The following is a 23,930-nucleotide window of genomic DNA, read 5'->3' as shown; positions in this document are numbered from 1 at the left end:
TTGTGTGCCCATTAACATAGACTTATAATTATTATTTTATATCAATACATTTGTGTTTATATCATAAGGGTAAAAAGAGTCACAAATCAGAACTGCAATAGTACTGAGCTTTTACATTTATACGTGTAGTTACCTGTATCATATTTTCTCATAAATCTTTGAGTTACCATCTAGTGGTTTTTGAACTTTTGCCTAGATAACTCTCTTTACTATTTCTTGTGGTGCAGATCCCTCATTTTTGTTTGGGAATGTCAGTTTGTCCTTCAGTTTTGATGGATAGTTTTTATCAGTTATAGAATTCTTGACTTATTTATTTTTTCTTTTATAACTTACAATATGTCAGCCTACTGTCTGTGGTTTCCATAGTTTCTAGTGAGAAATAGGCTAATCATATTGAGAATACTTTGTAGGAGAGATAACACTCCTCTCTTGCTGCTTGTAAGAATCACTATCAGCTTCCAATAGTTTGGCTATGCTTGGATTGCATTAGGCTTGTTGGATGTGTAGATTAATATCTTTAGGGAAGTTTTCAGCTGTTATTTCTTCAAATATTCTATTTCTTGTTTTATCTTCTCTCCTTTTAGGACTCTTATTAAGAGTATGTTGGTTTGCTTCAGTGTTTCCCACAGCTGACTTAAAGGCTCTGTTCATTTTCCTTTATTCTTTATGCTCCTCAGTGTAAATAATCTCAATTGACCTGTCTTCGGATTTCCTGATACTAAGTTCTGACTTTTCATTCTATTGAACTGCTCCAGTGAATTTTTTGCTTCAAATATGATACTTTTCAGCTCCAGAATTTCTATTTGAGACGTTTTTTTTCTTCTGTCTCTCGAGTTTTCTGAGGAGACATTGGTCTCCTGGTTTCCTTTGGTTCTTTGTCAATGGTTTCCTTTACCTTTTTGAGCATATTTAAGATGCTGAAAGCCTTTTTCTAGCAAGTCCAGTGTCTCTGCTCTCTCAGTGACAGTTTCTCTTCTTTTTTTTTTCCCCTGTCATTGAATGGGTCATATTTTCTGGGTTTTTTTTTTTTGCATGCATCATAATTTTTTATTGACAGCTGAACATTTTGAGTATTTTAATGTGACAGCTCTGGAAATCATATTCTCCTTCCCTTGGGGTATTTGTTGCTATTTTTTGGGATTGTGTAGTGTGTATGTTTTATATGACTTTTTTTAAAGGATTTTGCAAAGAAAAATTTTTTGTTAGATCTCTGAATACTCTTATTAAATTCTTTGCAGATTGGCTCTGTGTATGACCTTTCAATGCATAGATATTTACAGCTCATCACTTAAGCACAGCTTGGAGGTATAGCAAGAGGTGGTATTCCTTGAAATATAAGGAAGCTTTCAAAAGCAGGAGTTTTGGAGTTTTTCCTCCCAAGTGTACTGCAGTATCTGTTGTTTCACCCAACCGCTTTTTCCTACTCTGAGATTTCACCAGTGACTTTGATACTCCAAAAAATGAATTAATAACAATGTGTCAAACACAACCAAGAAATAAATGAGATGGTATAAATAATTTACTTAATAATTTAGTAGTTTGGAAGTAAGAGACAGCCTAAAATATCCTATGGAAACTACCCAGAGTAGTACTAAGGTTTGGGCAAGACTTCCAGAATAATATATCTGTGTGTGTTTGTTTTGGACAAGTAATAGAAAGGCATAAAGAAAAGAAAAATATGATAATGATATTTAGAAGATGTAAGTAAGTTAAGGAGTAACATCATTGTCTGTAAATTTTCATTAGGGGCACAGCATACCTGGAGTGTAACTGAGATAAAGTGATTTTAAAGAACATTTATGAAGAGTGTTAATTTCAGGGGCAGATAAATCTTAATCTGGATTATAGATAATTAATATTTTGAGTCATAGTCTTCCCTCTTTATGCAGAAAAATGATTTGCATTCAGAAAACACAGTGGACCTTCTGTGGGCCCATGAAAACTAGGTTTTTATTCCCAAACTAGAGCAAGCAGTTATCTTTCTTCACCCACCTGCTCCCTACTCACTCTGGTAAATCTCTGACCTGACAGGAGTATGCAAACAGTGGATGGAACCTGAATGTGATACCAGTGCTGGATCAGTCTGTTCTCTGCCACATTAATGCAGATATCTCAGGCATGAAGGTTCCCTGGCTCTATGTAGGCATGGTATTCTCAGCATTTTGTTGGCATATTGAGGATCACTGGAGTTACTCCATTAACTACCTACACTGGTGAGCAGGCTCCAAATGGCTGGGATGGATATCAAGATTCCCTCAGTATGCAAGGATATTTCCAGTCTTTATGTGTCTCTCTTTACCTGAGCAGGGGTGAGCCGAAGACCTGGTATGGTGTACCCTCACTGGCAGCAGAGCATTTGGAGGAGGTGATGAAGAGGCTAACACCTGAGCTCTTTGATAGCCAGCCTGACCTCCTACATCAGCTCGTCACCCTCATGAATCCCAACACCCTCATGTCTCATGGTGTGCCAGTAAGTACCTGGAAATAGGGGACAAATGGATTTAATGTTTGCCATGAAGTGAATGGCAGTGAATGAAAAGCTTAGTTTTGGAGGAAATAAAAGTTTTGGAGACTGGGTTTAGCAATGCATCTCTCTTTCCCTTTATATGCTATTTCAAGCTGCAATCCTGTGTAGACCACCAGGGTGTGGGGTATCCTTAAAACGAAGAGAAAAGAGAAATCAGAAAATTATTGAACAGCATAAAACCTAAAACCTTGTTTCTGGCCTTTTAATCTGCCTCATAGTCTGTAATAGGTTTTCTGATAACATTACTGGATATAGATTCTAATTTTATAATGCTTAAACAGAGGTGGGAGGGGTGGTTTCAGACTTCAGATTTTTCAGGATTCATTTATATCACCCTGTTTTGCAAAGGTTACTAAGCCAGGAATTTCTAGGAGATAAAATAGCACACTCTCTCTGTCTGCAACACACTACACATTTTCTCATTTGAACAACTTTTAGATTTAGATTAACCTCCACAAAACATTTTCATAACTTTTATGTCCATCTCCCTCAGTTTTTCCATCCACATAAAATGGACTTGACACCTCCAGTACTCTCTTCCAGTTCTGACATTTTACAAGTTCTTGAATTTTTTTCCTTTCTTCCTAATAACACCACTATTGTTTCATTAAAAAACATAGCCCTGAATATTGATTATAATGAGATCATACAGCTAATCTAGTTTTACCATTTCTCTTGCCTCATGATTCTTACTTTTTTCCCCCCACATATATTGGGGACTACCCTTCATATTCGGGACTAGAATTTGTGCATCATCTTTTTTTTTGTAATCTAATTTGCTGATGTAGTTATTCATAGTATTTTCTTATTATCCTTTTTATTTATGTAAAGTTAGCAGTAATCCACTTTCATTTCTGATTTTAATAATTTGTCTTGTCTCTTTTTGTCATACTCTTCTTAAAGGTTTCTCAATTTTGTTAATCATTTCAAGCAACTAGGTTATGGTTTTGGTGATTCTCTGTTGGTTTTCTATTCTCTATTTTACTTACTTTGTTAAGAAATTGACCCTTTTATAAATATATCATGTCCGTCTTCATTGCATGACAGTTTTTTACTTGAAGTCTAATTTCATCTCATATTCCTACAACCACTCCTACTCTCTTTTCATCACTATTTACCTGTAGTCTATTTTTTCATTGTTTTACTTCGAGTCCACTTGTGTCTTATGTGTAGGTGAGTTTCTTATAAAGAAGATAATAGTTGAATGAAGTTTTTTATTAATTCTGCCAGTCTTTGCTTTTTGAAACTTTAATTTTAAACTTAATATAATTGTCAGTAAGGAAGAACTTTACTTCTTTCTGCCATTTGTTGTTTTGTGCATGTCCTGAATCTTTTTTTTTTTTTTTCTGAATCTTTTTTATTCCTCAGTTATTCCATTACTTCCTTCTTTGTGATTAATTGGTTTATTCCAGTTTAATTCTACTTAATGCCCTTATCTGGTGTTTATTTTCTAGTTATTTTCTTAATGGTTACCTTGGTGATTACAATTACTGTTTTAAAACAATCTGGTCTGAATTAATACCAATTTATTTTCAATAGTAAGTTTCAAACAAAATTCTTCATTCCTATGTAGGTCTGTCCCTCTTCTTTTATATTATTATTGTCACAAATTACTTGTTTGCCCTTGGACATGGTATTAAAATTTTCATTCCATGCACTTGTCATTTATAAAGAAAATAGGAGTCATAAAAAATGCACCACTGGTTTTTGTGTTTGCCAATTTAGATACCTTTTTCAGTGTTCTTATTTTCTTTGTATGGATTCTGGTTACACTCTAGTGTCCTTTAATTTCAGTCTGAAGGACTCCCTTTAACATTTCTTACAGAGCACACATATCTGCTAGACACAAACTTCCTCAGCTTTTGATTCTCTAGGAATAGCTCTCTTTTTTTTAATTTCCTTTTTTTTTTAATTAATTTTTATTGGAGTACAGTTGCTTTACAGTGTTGTGTTAGTTTCTGCTCTACAGCAAATTGAGTCAGTTATACATAGAAATATATCCCTTCTTTTTTGGATTTCCTTCCCATTTAGGTCACAACAGAGTATAAAATTCCCTGTTCTGTGCAGTAGGTTCTTGGTAGTTATCTATTTTATACACAGTAGTGTATATATGTCAATCCAGTAGTGTATATATGTCAATCCCAATCTCCCAATTCATCCCACCCCTCCTTTCCCACCTTGGTGTCCTTATGTTTTGTTCTCTACATCTGTGTCTCTGTTTCTGCTTTGCAAATAAATTCATCTGTATCGTTTTTCTAGATTCCACATATAAGCAATGTTATCTTTATTTCTTCTTCATTCTTTTTTCTTTCATCACTCTGTGTTATCGCAAACTTCTGACATCCCTGATTTCTGATGAGAAATCTGCTGATAGTCTTATTGAGGATTCATTATATATGATGAATTGCTTCTCCGTTGCTACTCTCAAGATTCTGTCTTTGGTTTTGGCTTTTGAGAGTTTGGTTAAAGTTTTTAAATTTATTCTACTTAGAGTGGATTGAGTGGATTGAGCTTCTTGGATGTGCACACTTTTTCCTAAAATTTGGGAATTGTTCAGCCATTATTTCTTCAAATGTCTTTCTGCCATTTTATTTCTGTCCTCTTTCTCTGGACTTCCATAATGCATGTATTGATGTTGTTATTGGTGTCCCACAGGTGTTTTAGGTTATTTTTCTTTATTCTTTTTTCTCCAGTGCTTCTCAGACTGAATAATCTCAGTCAACCTATTTTAAAGCTTGCTGATTTTTTCTTTAGCCTACCCAAATCTGTTGAAACCATCCAGTGACTTTCTCCCCTTAATTATTTTCATTTATAGCTTAGGAATACTTTTCTGTCTCCTTTTTGTAATTTTTTTCTTTATTGAAATTCTCTATTTGCAGGGGACACCATTCCCCTGTTTTTCTTCAGTTCTTTGAACAGTATTTTAACTATGCTTATTTAAGACAATTGATTTTCAGATTTTGTCAGGTCCAGTTTTCAGGGATAGTTTTGTTGAATAGGCCATACTTTCCTATTTTTTCATTTGCCTTCTAATATTTTCTCTTTTTTTTTTACATCTTTATTGGGGTATAATTGCTTTACAATGGTGTGTTAGTTTCTGCTTTATAACAAAGTGAATCAGTTATACATATTTTCTTGAAAATAGGACTTCTGAGTATTGTATTGTGGCAGCTCCAGAAATCAGATTGTGTCATTACCACCTCCTCTCAGTATTTGTTATTACTGCTTTTGTGGTAGCGTTGTTGTTTAGTGACTTTTCTGAACTAATTTGGGGGTTGTCATTTGAGATAATGCATAATACAAATACATAATACAAAATACACTGTAGAAAATAAACGATTTAAAAGTGAATAATTCAGTGGGTTAAGTACATCCACAGTGTTGTGCAACTACCACCTCTGTGTAGTTCCAAAAACAAATCTTTGGCCATCTAGTCAGTCTCCATTCACCCCTTTCTCCTAGTCCTTGAGCCAAAGACTTATTTTTGGTCTGTACAGATGACCTATTCTGGATATTTCCTGTAAATGTAATTGTACAGTATGTGGCCTTCGTGTCTCACTTTCTTTCACTTACTATAATTCCAGGGTTTATCCATGTTGTAGCATGTCAGTTTGTCATTGATTTTTTGGCCTAAAAGTATTCCATTATATATGTATGCCACATTTTGTTTATCCATTCTTCTCTCCATAGACATTTAGGTTTTTTCCACTTTTTGACTATTGTGAATAATAATGCTTTTCAACATTTGTCTATAAAAATGAGCAGTTTTTTCTTTAAGGATTTTTTTGATGTGGACCATTTTCTTTTAAGTTTTTTTATTAAATTTGTTACAATATTACCTCTTTTTATGTTTTATGCTTTTATGTTTTATGTTTCAGTTTTCTGGACTAGAGGCATTTGGGATCTTAGCTCCCGGACCAGAGATCAAACCCGCACCCCTGCATTGGAAGGCAAAGATGTTTTTTTAACATCTTTATTGGAGTATAATTTCTTTACAATGTTGTGTTAGTTTCTGCTGTATAACAAAGCAAATCAGCTATATGTGTGCATACATCCGCATATCCCCTCTCTCTTAAACCTCCCTCCCACCCTTCCTATCCCCCCCACTAGGTGGTCACAAGCACTGAGCTGATCTCCCTGTGCTATGCAGCAGCTTCCCACTAGCCATCCATTTTACATTTGGTAGTGTAGATATGTCAGTGCTACTCTCTTACTTCATACCAGCTTACTCTTCCCACGCCCCTCCGTGTCCTCAGGTCCATTCTCTATGTCTCCATCTTTATTCCCATTGAGCCCCTAGGTTCATCACATCCATTTATTTTAGATTCCATATATATGTATTAGCATATGGTATTTGTTTTTCTCTTTCTGACTTACTTCACTCTGTATGACACACTGTAGGTCCATCCACCTCACTACAAATAACTCAGTTTGGTTTCTTGTATATTTTGGAGATTTATCCTTTGTCAGTTGCTTCATTTGCAAATATTTTCTCCCATTCTGAGGGTTGTCTTTTTGTCTTGTTTATGGTTTCCTTTGCTGTCAAAACATTTTAAGTTTCATTAGGTCCCATTTGTTTACTTTTGTTTTTATTTTAATTAATCTAGGAGTTGGATCTGTAGTGGAATAACTGAGGACATGGAAAGGAGACGTGACCCATAAGCCAGAACCCCTCTGCAAAGCAAGGGGCTGGCAGCCCTCGGCAAACCGAGGGCGGGCGAATAAGCCAGGACTGCAGGCAGTCCTGGATACTTTGGGCACTGATCCATGAAATGACCTCAGTATAATCAGAACACAAGGAAACGTCCTTGTGCTACTTTAGTATAATCAGAATGATGGGAACACAAGGAGATGTCCTTGTGCTGCTTATGAGCTCAAGGACGAAGCACGGCATGTCTTCAAGAAAGCCCATTGTTGCCTGTATAATCAATAAAAGCATATGTTGCTGCTTTGGCATTTTTGGAATGTTAAGAAAACAAGTCTTAAGGTGTAAACATAGATAATGCTTAAATAAAAGCTACCACAGCAGGACAGACGGCACTGTTTTGCCTGAGCGAGCGGCAGCCCTCTACTGCTGTGCTTCAGCACAGTTCATCCCATGTGATGAGCTTGCTTTCGGAAACCCTGTCATAAGATAAACTGCAACAGGATCAAAAAGGATCTTGCTGTGATTTATGTCATAGAGTGTTCTGGCTATTGTAAATAGAGCTGCAATGAATATTGTGGTACATGTCTCTTTTTGAACTATGGTTTTTTCACACTATATACCCAGTAGTGGGATTGCTGGGTCATATGGTAGTTCTATTTGTAGTTTTCTGAGGAACCTCCATACTGTTCTCCATAGTGGCTGTATCAGTTTACATTCCCACCACCCTTTCCAGCATTTATTGTTTGTAGATTTTTTGATGATGGCCATTCTGACCGGTGTGAGATGATATCTCATTGTAGTTTTGATTTACATTTCTCTAATGATGAATGATGAACATTCTTTCATGTGTTTGTTGGCCATCTGTATATCTTCTTGGGAGAAATGTCTGTTTAGGTCTTCTGCCCATTTTTGGATTGGGTTGTTTTTTTGATATTAAGCTGCATGAGCTGATTGTGTATTTCAGAAATTAGTCCTTTGTGAATTGCTTCATTTGCAAATACTTTCTCCCATTTTCAGGGTTGTCTTTGTGTCTTGTTTATGGTTTCCTTTGCTGTGGAAAAGCTTTTAAGTTTCATCAGGCCCAATTGTTTATTTTTGTTTTTATTGCCATTTCTCTAGGAGGTGGGTCAAAAAGGATCTTGCTGTGATTTATGTCATAGAGAGCTGCCTGTGTTTCCCTCTAAGAGTTTTGCAGTGTCTGGCCTTACATTTAGGTCTTTAATCCATTTTGAGTTTTTGTGTATGGTGTTAGGAAGAGTTCTAACTTCGTTCTTTTACATGTAGCTGTGCAGTTTTCCCAGCACCACTTATTGAAGAGACTGTCTTTTCTCCACTCTGTATTCTTGCCTCCTTTGTCGTACATAAGGTGACCAAAGATGCATGCTTTATCTCTGGGCTTTCTATCCTGTTGCATTGATCTATATTTCTTTTATTGTGCCAGTACTATACGGTCTTGATTACTGCAGCTTTGTAATATAGTCTGAAGTCCAGGAGCCTGATTCCTCCAGCTCTGTTTTTCTTTCTCAAGATTGCTTTGGCTATTTGGGGTCTTTCGTGTTTCCATACAAATTGTGGCATTTTTTTGTTATAGTTCTGTGAAAAATGCCAGGGGTAGTTTGATAGCGATTGCATTGGATCTGTAGATTGTTTTGGGTAGTAGAGTCATTTTCACAATGTTGATTCTTCCAATCCAAGAACATGGTATATCTCTCCATCTGTTTGTATCATCTTTAATTTCTTTCATCAGTGTCTTATAGTTTTCTGCATACAGGTCTTTTGTCTCCTTAGGTAGGTTTATTCCTAGATATTTTATTCTTTTTGTTGCAATCGTTATTTTTTCAAAAGCTTTTTCTGCATCTGTTGAGATGATCACATGGTTTTTCTCCATCAGTTTGTTAATATGGTGTATCACATTGATTGATTTGCACATATTGAAGAATCTTTGCATTCCTGGAAGAAACCCCACTTGGTCATGGTGTATGATCCTTTTAATGTGCTGTCAGATTCTGTTTGCTAGTATTTTTTTGAGGATTTTTGTGTCTATGTTCATCAGTGATATTGGCCTGTAGTTTTCTTTCTTTGTGACATCTTGTCTGGTTTTGGTATCAAGGCATTGGTGGCCTTGTAGAATGACCCTGGGAGTGTTCCTCCCTCTGCTGTGAAGAGTTTGAGAAGGATGGTTATTAGCTTTTCTCTAAATGTTTGATAGAATTCACCTGTGAAGCCATCTGGTCCTCGAATTTTGTTGGCTGGAATATTGTTAAGCACAGTTTCAATTTCATTACTTGCGATTGGTCTGTTCATGTTTTCTGTTTCTTCCTGGTTCAGTCTTAGAAGGTTATATCTTTCTAAGAATTTGTCCATTTCTTCCAGGTTGTCCATTTTATTGGCATAAAGTTGCTTGAAGTAGACTCTCATGATCCTTTGTATTTCTGCAGTGTCAGTGTTACTTCTTTTTCATTTCTAATTCTGATGATTTGAGTCTTCTCCCTTTTTTTCTGGATGAGCCTGGCTAATGGTTTATTAATTTTGTTTATCTTCTCAAAGAGCCAGCTTTTAGTTTTATCAGTCTTTGCTAATGTTTCTTTTATTTTTTTTTTCATTTATTTCTGATCTGATCTTTATGATTATTTTCTTTCTGCTAACTTCAGGCTTTTTTGGTTCTTTTTTCTCTAATTGCTTAAGGTGTAAGGTTATGTTGTTTATTTGAGATGTTTCTTGTGGTAGGGTTGTATTGCTCTAAACTTCCCTCTTAGAACTGCTTTTGCTGTTTCCCATAGGTTTTGGATCATTATGCTTTCATTTTCCTTTCTCTCTAGGTACTTTTTGTTTTCCTCTTTGATTTCGTCAGTGATCCATTGGTTGTTTAGTAGTGTGTTGTTTAGCCTCCATGTTTTTGTATTTTTTTGCAGTTTTTTTCCTGTAGTTGATACCTAGTCTCATAGCATTGTGGCCAGAAAAGATACTTGATATGATTTCAGTTTTCTTAAATACTGAGGCTTGATTTGTGACCCAAGATATGGTCTCTTCTGGAGAATGTTCCACGTGCACTTGAGAAGAAAATGTATTCTGTTGTTTTGGGATAGAATATCCTATAAATATCAATTAAGTCCATCTGTGTCATTTAAAACTTGTGTTTCCTTATTTATATTCACTTGGATGATCTGTCCACTGGTGAAAGTGGGGTATAAAGTCCCCTACTATTACTCTGTTACTGTCGATTTCCCCTTTTAGGCTGTTAGCATTTGCCTTATCTATTAAGGATCGCCTGTGTTGGGTGCATAAATATTTAATTGTATCTTCTTCTTAGATTCATCCTTTGATCATTATGTGGTGTCCTTCTTTGTCTCTTCTAATAATCTTTTAGAGTCTGTTTTGTCTGACATGAGTATTGCTACTCCACCTTTCTTTTGATTTCCATTTGCATGGAATATCTTTTTCCATTCCCCCAATTTTAGTCTGTTTGTGTCCCTAGGTTTGAAGTGTGTCTCTTGTAGACAGCATATATATGGGTCTTGTTTTTGTATCCATTCAGCCAGTCTCTACCATTTGATTGGAGCATTTTATCCATTTACATTTAAGGTAATTATTGATACGTATGTTCCTATTACCATTTTCTTAATTGTTTTGGGTTTGTTATTGTAGGTCTTTTCCTTCTCTTGTGTTTCCTGCCTGGAGAAGTCCCTTTGGCATTTGCTGTAAAGCTATTGTAGTGGTGCTGAATTCTCTTAGCTTCTGCTTGTCTGTAAAGGTTTTAATTTCTCCGTCGAATCTGAATGAGATCCTTGCTGGGTAGAGTAATCTTGATTGTAGTTTTTTCCTTTCATCACTTTAAATATGTCCTGCCACTCCCTTCTGCCTTGCAGAGTTTCTGCTGAAAGGTCAGCTGTTAACCTGACAGGGATTCCCTTGTATGTTATTTGCTGCTTTTCCCTTGCTGTTTTAATATTTTTTTCTTTGTATTTCTTTTTTGATAGTTTGATTAATATGTGTCTTGGCGTTTTTTCTCCTTGGATTTATCCTATCTGGGACTCTCTGCGCTCCCTGGACTTGACTATTTCCTTTCCCATATTAGGGATGTTTTCAACTATAATCTCTTCAAATATTTTCTCAGTCCCTTTCTTTTTCTCTTCTTGTTCTGGGACCCATATAATTCGAATGTTGGTGCGTTTAATGTTGTCCCAGAGGTCTCTGAGACTGTCCTCAATTCTTTTCATTCTTTTTTCTTTATTCTGCTCTGTGGCAGTTATTTCCACTATTTTATCTTCCAGGTCACTTCTCCGTTCTTCTGCCTCAGTTATTCTGCTATTGATTCCTTCTAGAGAATTTTCAGTTTCATTTATTGTGTTGTTCATCATTGTTTGCTTGCACTTTAGTTCTCCTAGGTCCTTGTTAAAGGTTTCTTGTATTTTCTCCATTCTATTTCCAAGATCTCGGATCGTCTTTACTGTCATTCCTCTGAGTTCTTTGTCAGGTTGACTGCCTATTCCCTCTTCATTTGTTTGGTCTGGTGGGGTTTTACTTTGCTCCTTCATCTGCTGTGTATGTCTCTGTCTTCTCATTTTGCTTATCTTACTGTGTTTGGGGTCTCCTTTTCTCAGGCTGCAGGTTCATAGTTCCCATTGCTTCTGGTGTCTGCCCCCAGTGGGTAAGGTTGGTTCAGTGGGTTGTGTAGGCTTCGCGGTGGAGGGGACTGGTGCCTGTGTTCTGGTGGATGAGGCTGGATCTTGTCTTTCTGGTGGGCGGGGCCGCATCTGGTGGTGTGTTTTGAGGTGTCTGTGAACTTATTATGATTTTAGGCAGCCTCTCTGCTAATGGGTGGGGTTGTTGTTCTCTTGCTTGTTGTTTGTCATGAGTCATCCAGCACTGCAGCTTGCTTGCTGTTGGGTGGAGCTCAGTCTTAGTGTTGAGACAGAGATCTCTGGGAGAGCTCTCACTGATTGTTATTATGTGGGGCTGGAAGGTCTCTGCTGGTCCAGTGTCCTGGACTTGGCTCTACCACCTTGGAGGCTCAGGCCCAACACCTGTTCGTAAGCACCAATATCTGCCAGCTGCACAGCTTGGAAGAAAAGGAAGAAAAAAAAAAAAAGAATCCCAAAACAAATGATAAAGCAAAACTAAACAGACAAAATCACACAAAGAAACACACACACACTCATAAAAAGAAACAAAACAAAAAGTGTAAAAAAAACCAAAAACACTCTAGGACAAGTGGTAAAAGCAAACCTAAACAGACAAAATCACATAAAGAAACACACACATTCACGAAAAGAGAAAAAAGGAAAAACAAAATAAAGAGGAAGAGAGCAACGAAACCAATAAACTAATCCACAATGATAAAAACTAAACTAAAATAAACATAAAACCAGAAAGAAATTAGGTGCAGGAAGCAAACCCCAAGTCTACAGTTCCTCCCAAAGTCCACCACCTCAATTTTGGGGTGATTCGTTGTCTATTCAGGTATTCCACAGATGCAGGGTGTATCAAGTTGATTGTGGAGCTTTAATCCGCTGCTCCTGAGGCTGCTGGGAGAGATTTCCCTTTCTCTTCTTTGTGCTCACAGCTCCCGGGGCTCAGCTTTGGATTTGGCCCGGCCTCTGCGTGTAGGTCGCCGGAGGGCGTCTGTTCTTTGCTCAGACAGGACGGGGTTAAAGGAGCCGCTGATTCGGGGGCTCTGCCTCATTCAGGCCAGGGGGAGGGAGGGGATCAGAGTGTGGGGCGAACCTGCGGCGGCAGAGGCCGGCGTGACGTTGCACCAGCCTGAGGCGCGCCGTGCGTTCTCCCTGGGAAGTTGTCCCTGGATCCCGGGAACCTGGCAGTGGTGGGCTGCACAGGCTCCCTGGAAGGGAGGTGTGGATAGTGACCTGTGCTCGCACGCAGGCCCCTTGGTGGTGGCAGCAGCAGCAGCCTTAGCGTCTCATGCCCATCTCTGGGGTCTGTGCTGATAGCCACGGCTCATGCCCATTTCTGGAGCTCGTTTAGGTGGTGTTCTGAATCCCCTCTCCTCACGCACCCTGAAACAGTGGTCTCTTAACTCTTAGGCAGTTCCACACTGTTTCCCTGACTTTCTCCCAGGTAGCTGTGACACACTAGCCCCCTTCAGGCTGTGTTCACGCAATCAACCCCAGTCCTCTCCCTGGTATCTGACCTCCAAAGCCCGAGCCTCAGCTCCCAGCCACCACCTGCTGCAGCAGGTGAGCAGACAAGTGCCTCAGGCTGGTGAGTGCCGGTTGGCACCGATCCTCTGTGTGGGAATCTCTCCACTTTGCCCTCCGCACCCCTGTTGCTGTGCTCGCCTCCGTGGCTCCAAAGCTTCCTCACCGCCACCCCCATCTCCGCCAGTGAAGGGTCTCCCTAGTGTGTGGAAACTTGTCCTCCTTCACAGCTTCCTCCCAGAGGTGTGGGTCTTGTCCCTATTCTTTTGTCTCTGTTTTTTTCTTGTTTTTCCCTACCCAGGTACATGGGGGGTTTCTTGCCTTTTGGGAATTCTGAGGTCTTCTGCCCGCGTTCAGTAGGTGTTCTGTAGGAGTTGTTCCACGTTTAGATGTATTTTTGATGTATTTGTGGAGAGGAAGGTGATCTCCATGTCTTACTCCTCCGCTATCTTGAAGGTCTTCCTTGAAGGCGAAGTCTTAACCACTGGACTGCCAGGGAAGTCCCTGAGCGCTTGCTTTCAATTCTTTGTTATATAGCCAGAAATGCTGCATCATATGATTCAACGTTTATCTTTCTAAGGAACCTCCGTACTGTGTTCCATAGTGGATCCACCAGTATACTTTCCTACTGACAGGTTCCATTTTTTTCTACATCTTCCCCATCTTGTTATTTTCTTTAAAAAAAAATCTTTGGCCATCACAGTGGTAAAAAGAAGTATCTCATGTGATTTTGATGTGTATTTCCCTAATGACTAATGACTTTGAGTGTCTTTTTTATGGGCTTGAAGTAATCTTGTAAAGTCTGTTGTTTTTCTCTGTTCCATTAGAGTGGTAGTCATCTATCAGTGAGACTTTTCCTTAAACCAAGAAGAGAGAAAGAAAAATATATCCTCCCAGTCTTCCCAGGTTGGCTCTGGTTGGGGGCTGTTTTTCAGTGATTAGTGAAAGCTGTTTAAAACTGTCACCACCTGATTGTAGCCAAAAAATCAGCCAGAGGTTGGAGTTTAGGGTCTTCACAGGTTTTTTTCCTTAGTATTCATATAGCCTTCTCAATTTTCAGAAATAAGTAGGAGGTTTTCAGAGCCCTTATTTCCCCAAATATCTCTTTCCCTTGCCTTTTACTTCCCAGGCATTTTAGAATTTATTTTTTGGTCAGCCTTTTTTATCGTAGTAAAGGTGACAGCGGGTAATACATTTTTCTTTGCATGCTTTCAACAAACAGAACATGTGAAGCCGCTTCTATTCGTGAGGGGAAACCCTCAGGCAGATGAAATAAGGGGAGATACTTGAGCTGATTTTTCAGGGAGCCATGTGACAGGTCAAAATACACATCAGTTTTTTGAAAACAAGATTTACATTGTGCTGCAGGCACCAGCAGGCTGCACCAGGATCTTAAAACTGCTGTCCTCAAGGTAGCTGTTGAGATTGGGTGAAGGGGTCATAGACTGAGAAGTTATGACACCATTGTGTACTTGTGACAGTTTAAAAATTTCTTTTTGTTTCTTCCTTTTTTTAATTTATGGTTTTTGTAGTTTGTGATTTTACTGCAGAATTTTGAAAATGGTTAGGAAACTTTTTGCCAGCCTAGTCATTGGTAGAGGGAGAAAAGTTTGGAGTTCCCATTCCATCATTCGTGCTGATATTATTTCCCAACCTTTGAAATTGACATTTCTTTATTTGTTGATGTTACGAATTTTCTTCTCGTTTATGGATGACTGATGTATTTAATTCTTGAATTGTGCATTATTTTCATCTGTACTTTTGTCTGAATATCACTTTTAACCATCACACTCTTCATTTTCTCTTTTAGGGCATATAAATGCTGAAGTAGAATTTATGTGAAAGGCATTCTTGACTCTACATCCCATCCTTAGTCCTGACCCACACCCTCCTGTGTCTTCTTTTCAGGTTGTGCGTACAAATCAGTGTGCAGGAGAATTTGTCATCACTTTCCCTCGAGCTTATCACAGCGGCTTTAACCAAGGCTACAACTTTGCAGAGGCTGTCAACTTTTGTACTGCTGATTGGGTGAGTCTGGAATGGATGGGTTTGCAGATAGAAAAGTGTAAAGAATATGAGTAGAGGTTATTGTGGAGAAGGTAAGCACTCTGGTCTCCAGATTCTCTAACAAAGACTTGAACTGCTTACAGCTGCCTTCTGGACGCCAGTGCATCGAACACTACCGCCGACTTCGGCGCTACTGTGTCTTCTCCCATGAGGAGCTCATATGCAAAATGGCTGCTTTTCCAGAGAAGTTAGACTTGAACCTGGCTGTGGCTGTGTACAAGGAGATGTTCATTATGGTGCAGGAGGAGCGACATTTACGGAAGTCCCTATTGGACAAGGTGCGTGGTGGAGAACAGAACTCAGGGATTCAGTGAAGTAGACTATGGATGGGAGACATAGACAGAAATTGAGTAAGAATTCTGTTCCTCATCTCTAAGTCACACATTTTGAAGATGAAGGAAAACTATATTTGTTTATATTTTTTTCTTCCGATTTTTCTACAGCTGTCCTTACACGGTTGAGCCCACAGCAGGGCTCGGTGTTGGCTGAGGTGGGGTGTCCACAACCCTGCTCCTAGTCTTTACAGTATATGTGGGTTGAACACCCCCAGGGCATCACGGAGGCTGAACGAGAGGCTTTTGAGCTGCTCCCAGATGATGAACGCCAGTGCATCAAGTGCAAGACCACATGCTTCCTATCAGCCCTGGCCTGCTATGACTGCCCAGATGGCCTCGTCTGCCTTTCCCACATCAATGACCTCTGCAAGTGTTCCAGTAGCCGGCAGTACCTGCGGTGAGCATGGGGCCTACTTGGAGGACACAGAGCAGTTTATAGAACTGGGCCAGATGTGCTTTTCTTTGCACCATTCCCCCAGATACCGTTACACCTTGGATGAGCTCCCCGCCATGCTACATAAGCTGAAGGTTCACGCCGAGTCCTTTGACACCTGGGCTAACAAAGTGCGAGAGGCCCTAGAGGTAGAGGATGGCCGGAAGCGGAGTAAGTGATAAGAGGTGGAACAACCCAAGGGCAAGCGCTGTTTCTTTTTCTTCAGCACTCCCAATCCCTCTTCTCCAGCTGTTCATAATACTGCCTACCTCTTGAAACTTTAACTGTCTCTCCAGGCTTTGAAGAGCTAAGGGCACTGGAGTCTGAGGCCCGTGAAAGAAGGTTCCCTAACAGTGAGCTGCTTCAGCGATTGACGAATTGCCTGAATGAAGCAGAGGCTTGTGTCACCCAAGTGTTGGGTCTGGTCAGTGGCCAAGAGGTCAGGTATGTTAGAGAAGAGACCCAAAAAGGATGGGCAATATGTGAAAATCGGTAAGAAAAAATGGGTAGACTGTAAGTGAAGAATCCATGTAACAAAAATTAATATGTTCTATATCTGTGTATATATAATCAGTTATATTTATTGGTGACCAATAGTTAATAATCTAGTTGACAAGGCATGGATTCAACATAGGATAACTTACAGTGAGAACTTATTAAGACATGAAAACAGTGGGATATGAACAACAAACCATTGAAAATAGGCAACTTCAAACATAATATGTCATGAATGGAAAAATTGTAGTCCTGACCTATCAGCAAATTTCATGAAGATATTCAACCACTGGAATTTCCACAAAATTTTAGAATTTGGAAGAAATCCTCACATTGTGTTTACGTAATTGGTTGCAGACGTATATGATTAACTGATACACGCCTGCTTCTCTGACTGAAAAATTAACTTATTATTTATATACATATGCTTTATAAATTTTAAGTAAAGGAAAAATAGGAGCTATTAATCAGAATGTCAGAGTCATTTTTTTTTTAACTTGAAGTTTTTAAACAGTTAAAATAGTAGAGGTGATTCCCTCTTGTAGATAACTTTTTTTTCTTTTTCTACTTCAAAAGAAATAAAAACTTTCGCACCTTGACAAGGGATACTCATGGTCAGTGGCCTTGACTACTGCTCATATCCTGCTGGCTGTTTACTTTTATGTCTTACTTATTCTACATTTAGGTCTCCTTATATGTCTTAACTGAATACTACAGCAAATAAGTTATCTAGGGACCATCTCATATTTTTGTTATGTCCAGAAAAACTCTGTATTTATTTTCACTCTTCTAACTAATGACACTTACCCTAGACCCCAAACTATTAAATTTCCTCAAAAAGTTAGATTCTCTCGCTTAGGTTATCTCCAGTCTTCGTTAACAGTTTCTGTCAGCTGTCAATTGTCCTCAAGTCTTTTTTATCTTAACTTATTGGTTCACAGTACCGATTTAGAAAATGACTTTGGAAGCATTACTATTACATGGAAGAGAAATAAGGATGATGGGTTTCTCATGAATGCATGAAGTATGGACTTCGCAGGTTTATTGAGTGAATTTTTTCTGCCTGACTCCTGCAGGATTGAAACACCACAACTGACCCTGACTGAGCTCCGGGTCCTTCTTGAGCAGATGGGCAGCCTCCCTTGTGCCATGCGTCAGATGGGGCTTGTCAAGGTGAAGAGGGATGTGGCGTGGCATCCTTGTTAACATCAGATACTAGCAAAGTCTAAGATGCTATAGGAAGGTGTGAGAACTGATTGTTCTAAGTAGCTCCTTATAATACATCTTTCTTAGAAGCTACGGAGATGGCTGGTCCAACAATGTCTATCCTGATAGCTTACAGTACAAGGTGATATCCTCCAAACAAAAGTTACTGTACATACTAAGCAGAGGGCTACATGAAAGTCTTACTCCTGGCATTGGAGAACCTGAAGGGGGTGGGAAGATTTTTTTTTTTTTTTTTACTTTAAAGTGTCAGGAAGCTTTCTAGAAGAGTAAGATGGTATTAAAGTAGGCCAAACAAAAGTAGGTATTAAAGTAGGCCAAACAAACAAAGGCCAAACAAAATTTCAAATAATTAAAGGAGAAGCAGGAGTATTTATGGTAAATAAATGAGTTGATATCAAGCAGGCCATGTCTTAGGACATCATTGAAGATAAGTGGGAGCACAATAAGGCCAGCTGGTTGACTATCAGGATGAATAAAGAATATGTTTGTTATTCAATTTCTCTGCAGGATTTCCTGCAGCAGGTGGAGGACTACCAAGCTGAGGCCCGGAAAACCCTGGCCTCACTGCCAGCCAGTCTGGGGCAACTGCGGTCCCTGTTGGAAAGGGGGCAGCAGCTGGGTGTGGAAGTACCTGAAGCCCGTCAGCTCCAGCAGCAAGTGGAGCAAGCACGATGGCTAGATGAAGTAAAGCAAGCACTGGACCCTTCGGCCCAAAGGGGCTCCCTGGTCATCATGCAGGGGCTGTTGGTTACAGGTGCCAAAGTAGCTTCCAGCCCTTCTGTGGACAAGGCCCGGGCTGAGCTTCAGGAACTGCTGACCATTGCAGAGCGCTGGGAAGAAAAGGCTCATTTCTGCCTGGAGGCCAGGTGGAGCCCGCACTTTTTTCATATTACTGTGACTCAAAGTCTTTGTAGTTTGGGGATGATCCTAAGTATGGCTTCTAATGCACGACTCTGGTACCAGAGTCCCAGTTACCCATCCAGTAAACTGTAAACGATTAATATGACATGTCATACAGTCCTATAGATACTTTACTGTTTAAAGGCAATAATTGAGGAAATACTCCTGGCCTGAGTTTGTTCTCGGATGAGAGACACTGGACATGACTTCTAAAAGAGTCACATGTTTACTTCAGTGTTTAGAGAGTTCCTAAGAATTGGAGAATTGTTGCTCACTTTCTCTGTCAAAGTTTTCATTACCTCTGATTTTGCCAAAGAAATCTAGGACCAGAAAAGAACCCAGTATATGTATACATTTAAGGATTGGTTCTTTTTTCCCCAAACATTTTTAGGCAGAAGCATCCACCAGCTACGCTGGAAGCCATAATTCGTGAGGCAGAAAACATCCCTGTTCACCTGCCTAACATCCAGGCACTCAAAGAGGCTCTAACCAAGGCACAGGCTTGGATTGCTGATGTGGATGAGATACAAGTGAGAACTTTGTTTCTTTTCCTACCTCAAACATTCAGCTGAAAGACGGACACTTTGGTCTTAGACAACTCAGTTGGGTTGTGCTAGAAAGTGGAAGCTGCAGGTTGAAGGGCACCCTTAAGGAACTAAGGATATCAGCATGAGAACAGGTGAAAGGGGGAAGCACGTGCATGGGCCTAGAGCACAGAGTATCAATGTGGAAAGTGCCAGACAAAGCAAAGCAGAACAGAACAAGTGGCCTGTTAAGTAGGTGTTTTTTCCTGAACTGGTGAAACTAGGAGTTCTGTTAGAAAAGTTGTTGCTATCCCTCTTTTTCCTCCAGAATAGTCTATAGAGTCTTATCATGACTATGCAGCTTGAAACTCAACATTGGTCAGCATGTCTGCACTTACTAGTTTTGTTTTGTTTTGGTTTGGGTTTTTTTGCGGTACGCAGGCCTCTCACTGCCCTGGCCTCTCCCGCTGTGGAGCACAGACTCCGGACGCGCAGGCTCAGCGGCCATGGCTCACGGGCCCAGCTGCTCCACGGCACATCCTCCCGGACCGGGGCACAAACCTGTGTCCCCTGCATTGGCAGGCGGACTCTCAACCACTGTGCCACCAGGGAAGCCCCCATGCACTTAGTAGTTTTTGACGTGACTCACCTGAGCTTTTCTCTTGCCCCTGTCCCAGAATGGTGACCACTACCCATGCTTGGATGATTTGGAGGGCTTGGTAGCTGTGGGCCGGGACCTACCGGTAGGGCTGGAAGAGCTGAGACAGCTAGAGTTGCAGGTACTGACAGCACACTCCTGGAGAGAGAAGGCTTCCAAGATATTCCTGAAGAAGAATTCATGCTACACGTTGCTGGAGGTGCGTCCTGTGACCGTGAACCACACCAGTCATATCCCTGGCCTTGCTATTGTGACATGACTCACATGAGAACATGGGACCTTGGAGGGTCCTGGGAGGAGAGGAAAGTGAGTGTGAGGTGGGGAAATCCTGACTTCTCTGCTGTGTGCCTTAGGTGCTTTGCCCATGTGCAGACACTGGTTCAGACAGGACCAAGCGCCGGTGGCTGGAGAAGGAGATGGGGTTATATAAATCTGATACAGAGCTGCTGGGACTTTCTGCGAAGGACCTCAGGGACCCAGGATCCGTGGTAAGGAACTTGGGCACAGATGGGGTGAAGAAACTGCCTGCAAGTGTCACAGCTGTGTGACTGTAGGTAGACCGCTTGCTCCCTGAGCATTAGTACTCGTGGTTTGTGGTGTTAATGGCACCAGAAGAGGGAGGGGGTAGAGTGCTGATCTACCATTCTTCTGTCCTGGGCCTGGCAGATTATGGCCTTCAAGGAGGGGGAACAGAAGGAGAAGGAGGGAATCCTGCAGCTTCGTCACACCAACTCCGCCAAGCTCAGTCCATCAGCTACAGCCTGCTCTGCAACCTCCATCTGTGTGTGTGGGCAGGTGCCAGCCGGGGTGGGAGCTCTGCAGTGTGACCTATGTCAGGACTGGTTCCATGGGCGATGTGTGTCAGTACCCCACCTCTTCAGCTCCCTGAGACCCAGTGCCACCTCATCACCACTGCTGGCCTGGTGGGAGTGGGACACCAAATTCTTGTGTCCACTGTGCATGCGCTCACGGCGCCCACGCCTGGAGACCATACTGGCACTGCTGGTAGCACTGCAGAGACTGCCTGTGCGGCTGCCTGAGGGTGAGGCCCTGCAGTGCCTCACAGAGAGGGCCATTCGGTGGCAAGGCCGTGCCAGAGAAGCTCTGGCGTCTAAGGATGTGACTGCTCTGTTGGAACGGCTGGCTGAGCTTCGCCAGCAGCTGCAGCTTGAACCCACACCCAAGGATCCCCATACTTGCTCTTCAGCTGCTGTCTCTGACTGTCTCAGAAAAGACAATGGCAAGAAGATGACCAAGGTTAGCAGCCGAGTGCCAGCTCTTGTTCTTAAATTTCAGTCTCCTCTCACTACCCATATTTACTATGCATCCCTGTTTTTGTTCTTGAATTTTCAGTCTCCCTTGGTCTAGCCTCCCTGCCCCATTCATGTTCTGCAGATCCCTAGACTTCCCACTTTTATAAACTTGTGTCTGCTTTCCTGTTCCAGGAGGTGGAGGATCCCATGCTTGGTGTTGGGGGAGGAACAATAGGGCCTGGTTCTTCTGTTATTGTGACTCATCTTTGCTCTCATTTGCAGGTCCAGGGGTTGCTGGAGAACAGAGACAGTGTAAGCAGTCCTGAGAAGGTAGCTGCCAGTTATGACTCACATAAGACAGGTATGTCTAAGTGTGGGTAAGCTGTTGAATAGATACTACCAGAGTAATCCATGTGGTCCTTGGCTTTGTCAAGGTGTTGTGGATCAGACAGAGGCACACTCTAACGCAGCCTGTCTCCACATGCCCCAGACTTGGAACAGCTCTCCTCAGTACTGCCTCAGTTGATTGGCCCCGTATTGGAACTGCCTGAGGCAACTAGGGCCCCGCTGGAGGAGCTCATGTTGGAGGGGGATCTCCTTGAGGTGACTCTGGATGAGAACCACAGCATCTGGCAGCTGTTGCAAGCTGGGCAACCTCCAGACCTAGCACGGATCCGCACGCTTCTGGAGGTGATGTGGTGGGGTGATGGCCAGGGCCAGGGGAGCAGACCAAGTAGGCAGAAATTCCAGGCCTGGCCACTGACCCACAACTCCTTTCTACTTGTCTGTGTATTATTCTAGCTGGAGAAGCCTGAGCACCAAGGAAGTCAGATAAGGAGCCAGGTACTTGAGAAGCGACAGCGGCGGCAGCGGAAAGTAGATCTGGGTAGAAAGAGTGAGCGTATTGTTCAAGAAGAGCTGGAGTCAAAAAAGGCCCGGAGTTCACAGATAAAGCCTGAGGAGGGCCAAGAGGAAAAAGAATTTGAAGAGGGAACAGTTTGTGAAAATATATTCATGACACCTCCTGCAGAGCATAACCCTATCTTGAAAGGGATCCAAAATAACTTACAAGAGAAGGATTCAGCTTCTACAACACCATTTCCTTCTTCAACACCTTTGGTACACCTGTCATACCCTGAGCAGCAAAAGTGTGACAGTAACACAAAAGATTTTTATTTAATACCACTGCCTCCTGGACCTTTGTAGGTCCTATACCTTCTTTTCTATCTGGGATTTGTCACTCAGATAGTTTTCAAATCTTAACTCCTAAAGGTGATGTTTTTTAAGCTCTGTCCCTATGGATAGCACCTTTTCCCAGCAACGTTACTGTGACTAGCATACAAGGAGATATTTCCCAAGCCATTTTTTTTCCTAGACTGGTGCAGATAAAACTTGAGAAAGGCAAATGTCTCTCTTTTTTTTTTTTTTCTCTTCCTGTATTCCTCTTTTTTTCCTCTTATATCTTTAAAATATTTTGGTGCTTGAAGTCTTTTTCCAACTTCATTCTACCTCCTTTTATTTTCTCACCTTAGTTCACATTGTAATAAGAGACATTTATGATGTAATTATTCGGTAAGGCAAAAAAGAATAGAGCAAAACAAATTGTTGGTTAGAGCTGTTGTCTATGTTTAATTTATTTACTTAGAAATAAAACATCACCAGGTGTGTTTTGAAACTGCAGTTTTTTTTTAGCACTTTTGGAAATACAAGAAAAGTGAAGGGCTGAGGTTTGGAAATGTAAAAATTTAGTTTTAAAATGCATAATGTCTTTCTTGGTAGGGGTGGAGGACTGTTAATTGTATAAGGTGTTAGCCTTTGGTCAAGGTTCACTTTTTTTCTCATGGATGCCAGTTTCAGCACCACTTACTGAAAAGTTATTTTCTTTCTTGCTTTATTATCATTATGTCAAAAATGTTGCTTCTACTGTGTGTCTGTGTTTTGACCTATTCCATTATGTCTGTCCCTTTGGCAATATTCCATTGTCTTGATTAATGTAGCTTTTAGAAAGTTTTACATTAAGGTAGAGTGGTTCCTCCCACTTCTTTCTTTTTCAAATCGTTGTAGTAGCCTAGAACCAATCTGTTTTTCCATATACAGTTGGCTATGAGTTCTGTTTCATATAGATTTGAAGTTGAAAATGTTACTTGTTTAGCTTTTCCTGTGCTTTCAAATGATAAATATAACATCTCATCTAATAGTATTTTTTGTAAGATTTCAATGTGTAAATATCTCGGGCAACACCAGTACAAGACCTTTAATCGGTTTTTCGTGTTTCTCTCTAAGGGGTCTAGTCATATAGATGCTGTTGTACTATTACTCCTTTCCAGTAATCTAATTCTGTCAACCTGGTTTGAATGTCTTAAGTCAATGCTGCTCCCTCTCTTCCTGCTGACCCCAGCCAGTGTAGACTTCTTTGTTTTTCTATGAAATTCCATGCCTGTAATCACTGCCACCCTCTTTATTCTCTTCCCTTTTCTTTATTCCAGCAGCTGATCCTAAAGTATAGCTTTGTTACTGGGAAACCTAATCATAGTCTCTTTCCCCCAGTTTTACCTTTTTCACTTGTCCAAAAAAAAAAAAGTGATATCCTCTTGCAGCATAAGGATCAGGTAAAATAGAATGTCTTGTGATATTTTATCGAAGTAAAAGAATTATTTCTTAAGCTTTTGTGTCTTTCTTCTTCCTCTGCAATGTGGCAAAAGGACCTA

General features: G+C 40.6%; 1 protein-coding gene across 10 annotated transcripts in view; it reads left to right on the top strand.

The window, feature by feature from the left end:
• LOC307181039 (lysine-specific demethylase 5D-like) overlaps window positions 1-23,930 on the top strand; it is a 44,010-nt gene extending 20,080 nt beyond the window's left edge. For 2 of the 10 annotated variants that reach the window (XM_079911801.1, XM_079911806.1), the window contains 16 exons: window positions 2,032-2,213; window positions 2,308-2,470; window positions 15,239-15,358; window positions 15,481-15,675; window positions 15,948-16,129; window positions 16,212-16,336; window positions 16,462-16,609; window positions 17,737-17,833; window positions 18,395-18,753; window positions 19,179-19,317; window positions 19,989-20,168; window positions 20,323-20,457; window positions 20,636-21,226; window positions 21,505-21,583; window positions 21,713-21,912; window positions 22,024-23,915. In XM_079911801.1, coding sequence (XP_079767927.1) covers window positions 2,032-2,213; window positions 2,308-2,470; window positions 15,239-15,358; window positions 15,481-15,675; window positions 15,948-16,129; window positions 16,212-16,336; window positions 16,462-16,609; window positions 17,737-17,833; window positions 18,395-18,753; window positions 19,179-19,317; window positions 19,989-20,168; window positions 20,323-20,457; window positions 20,636-21,226; window positions 21,505-21,583; window positions 21,713-21,912; window positions 22,024-22,428 — 3,300 coding nt within the window. In that variant the 3' untranslated portion in view covers window positions 22,429-23,915. Of the gene's footprint in view, window positions 1-2,031; window positions 2,214-2,307; window positions 2,471-15,238; window positions 15,359-15,480; window positions 15,676-15,947; window positions 16,130-16,211; window positions 16,337-16,461; window positions 16,610-17,736; window positions 17,834-18,394; window positions 18,754-19,178; window positions 19,318-19,988; window positions 20,169-20,322; window positions 20,458-20,635; window positions 21,227-21,504; window positions 21,584-21,712; window positions 21,913-22,023 lie in introns of all 10 variants that reach the window. The other 8 variants (XM_079911802.1, XM_079911803.1, XM_079911800.1 and 5 more) reach the window with 5 other exon arrangements.

Source organism: Stenella coeruleoalba (genome assembly GCF_951394435.1).
Source record: "Stenella coeruleoalba genome assembly, chromosome: Y".
Lineage (NCBI taxonomy): Eukaryota > Metazoa > Chordata > Mammalia > Artiodactyla > Delphinidae > Stenella > Stenella coeruleoalba.
This window is presented reverse-complemented; position numbering and strand designations above follow the sequence as displayed.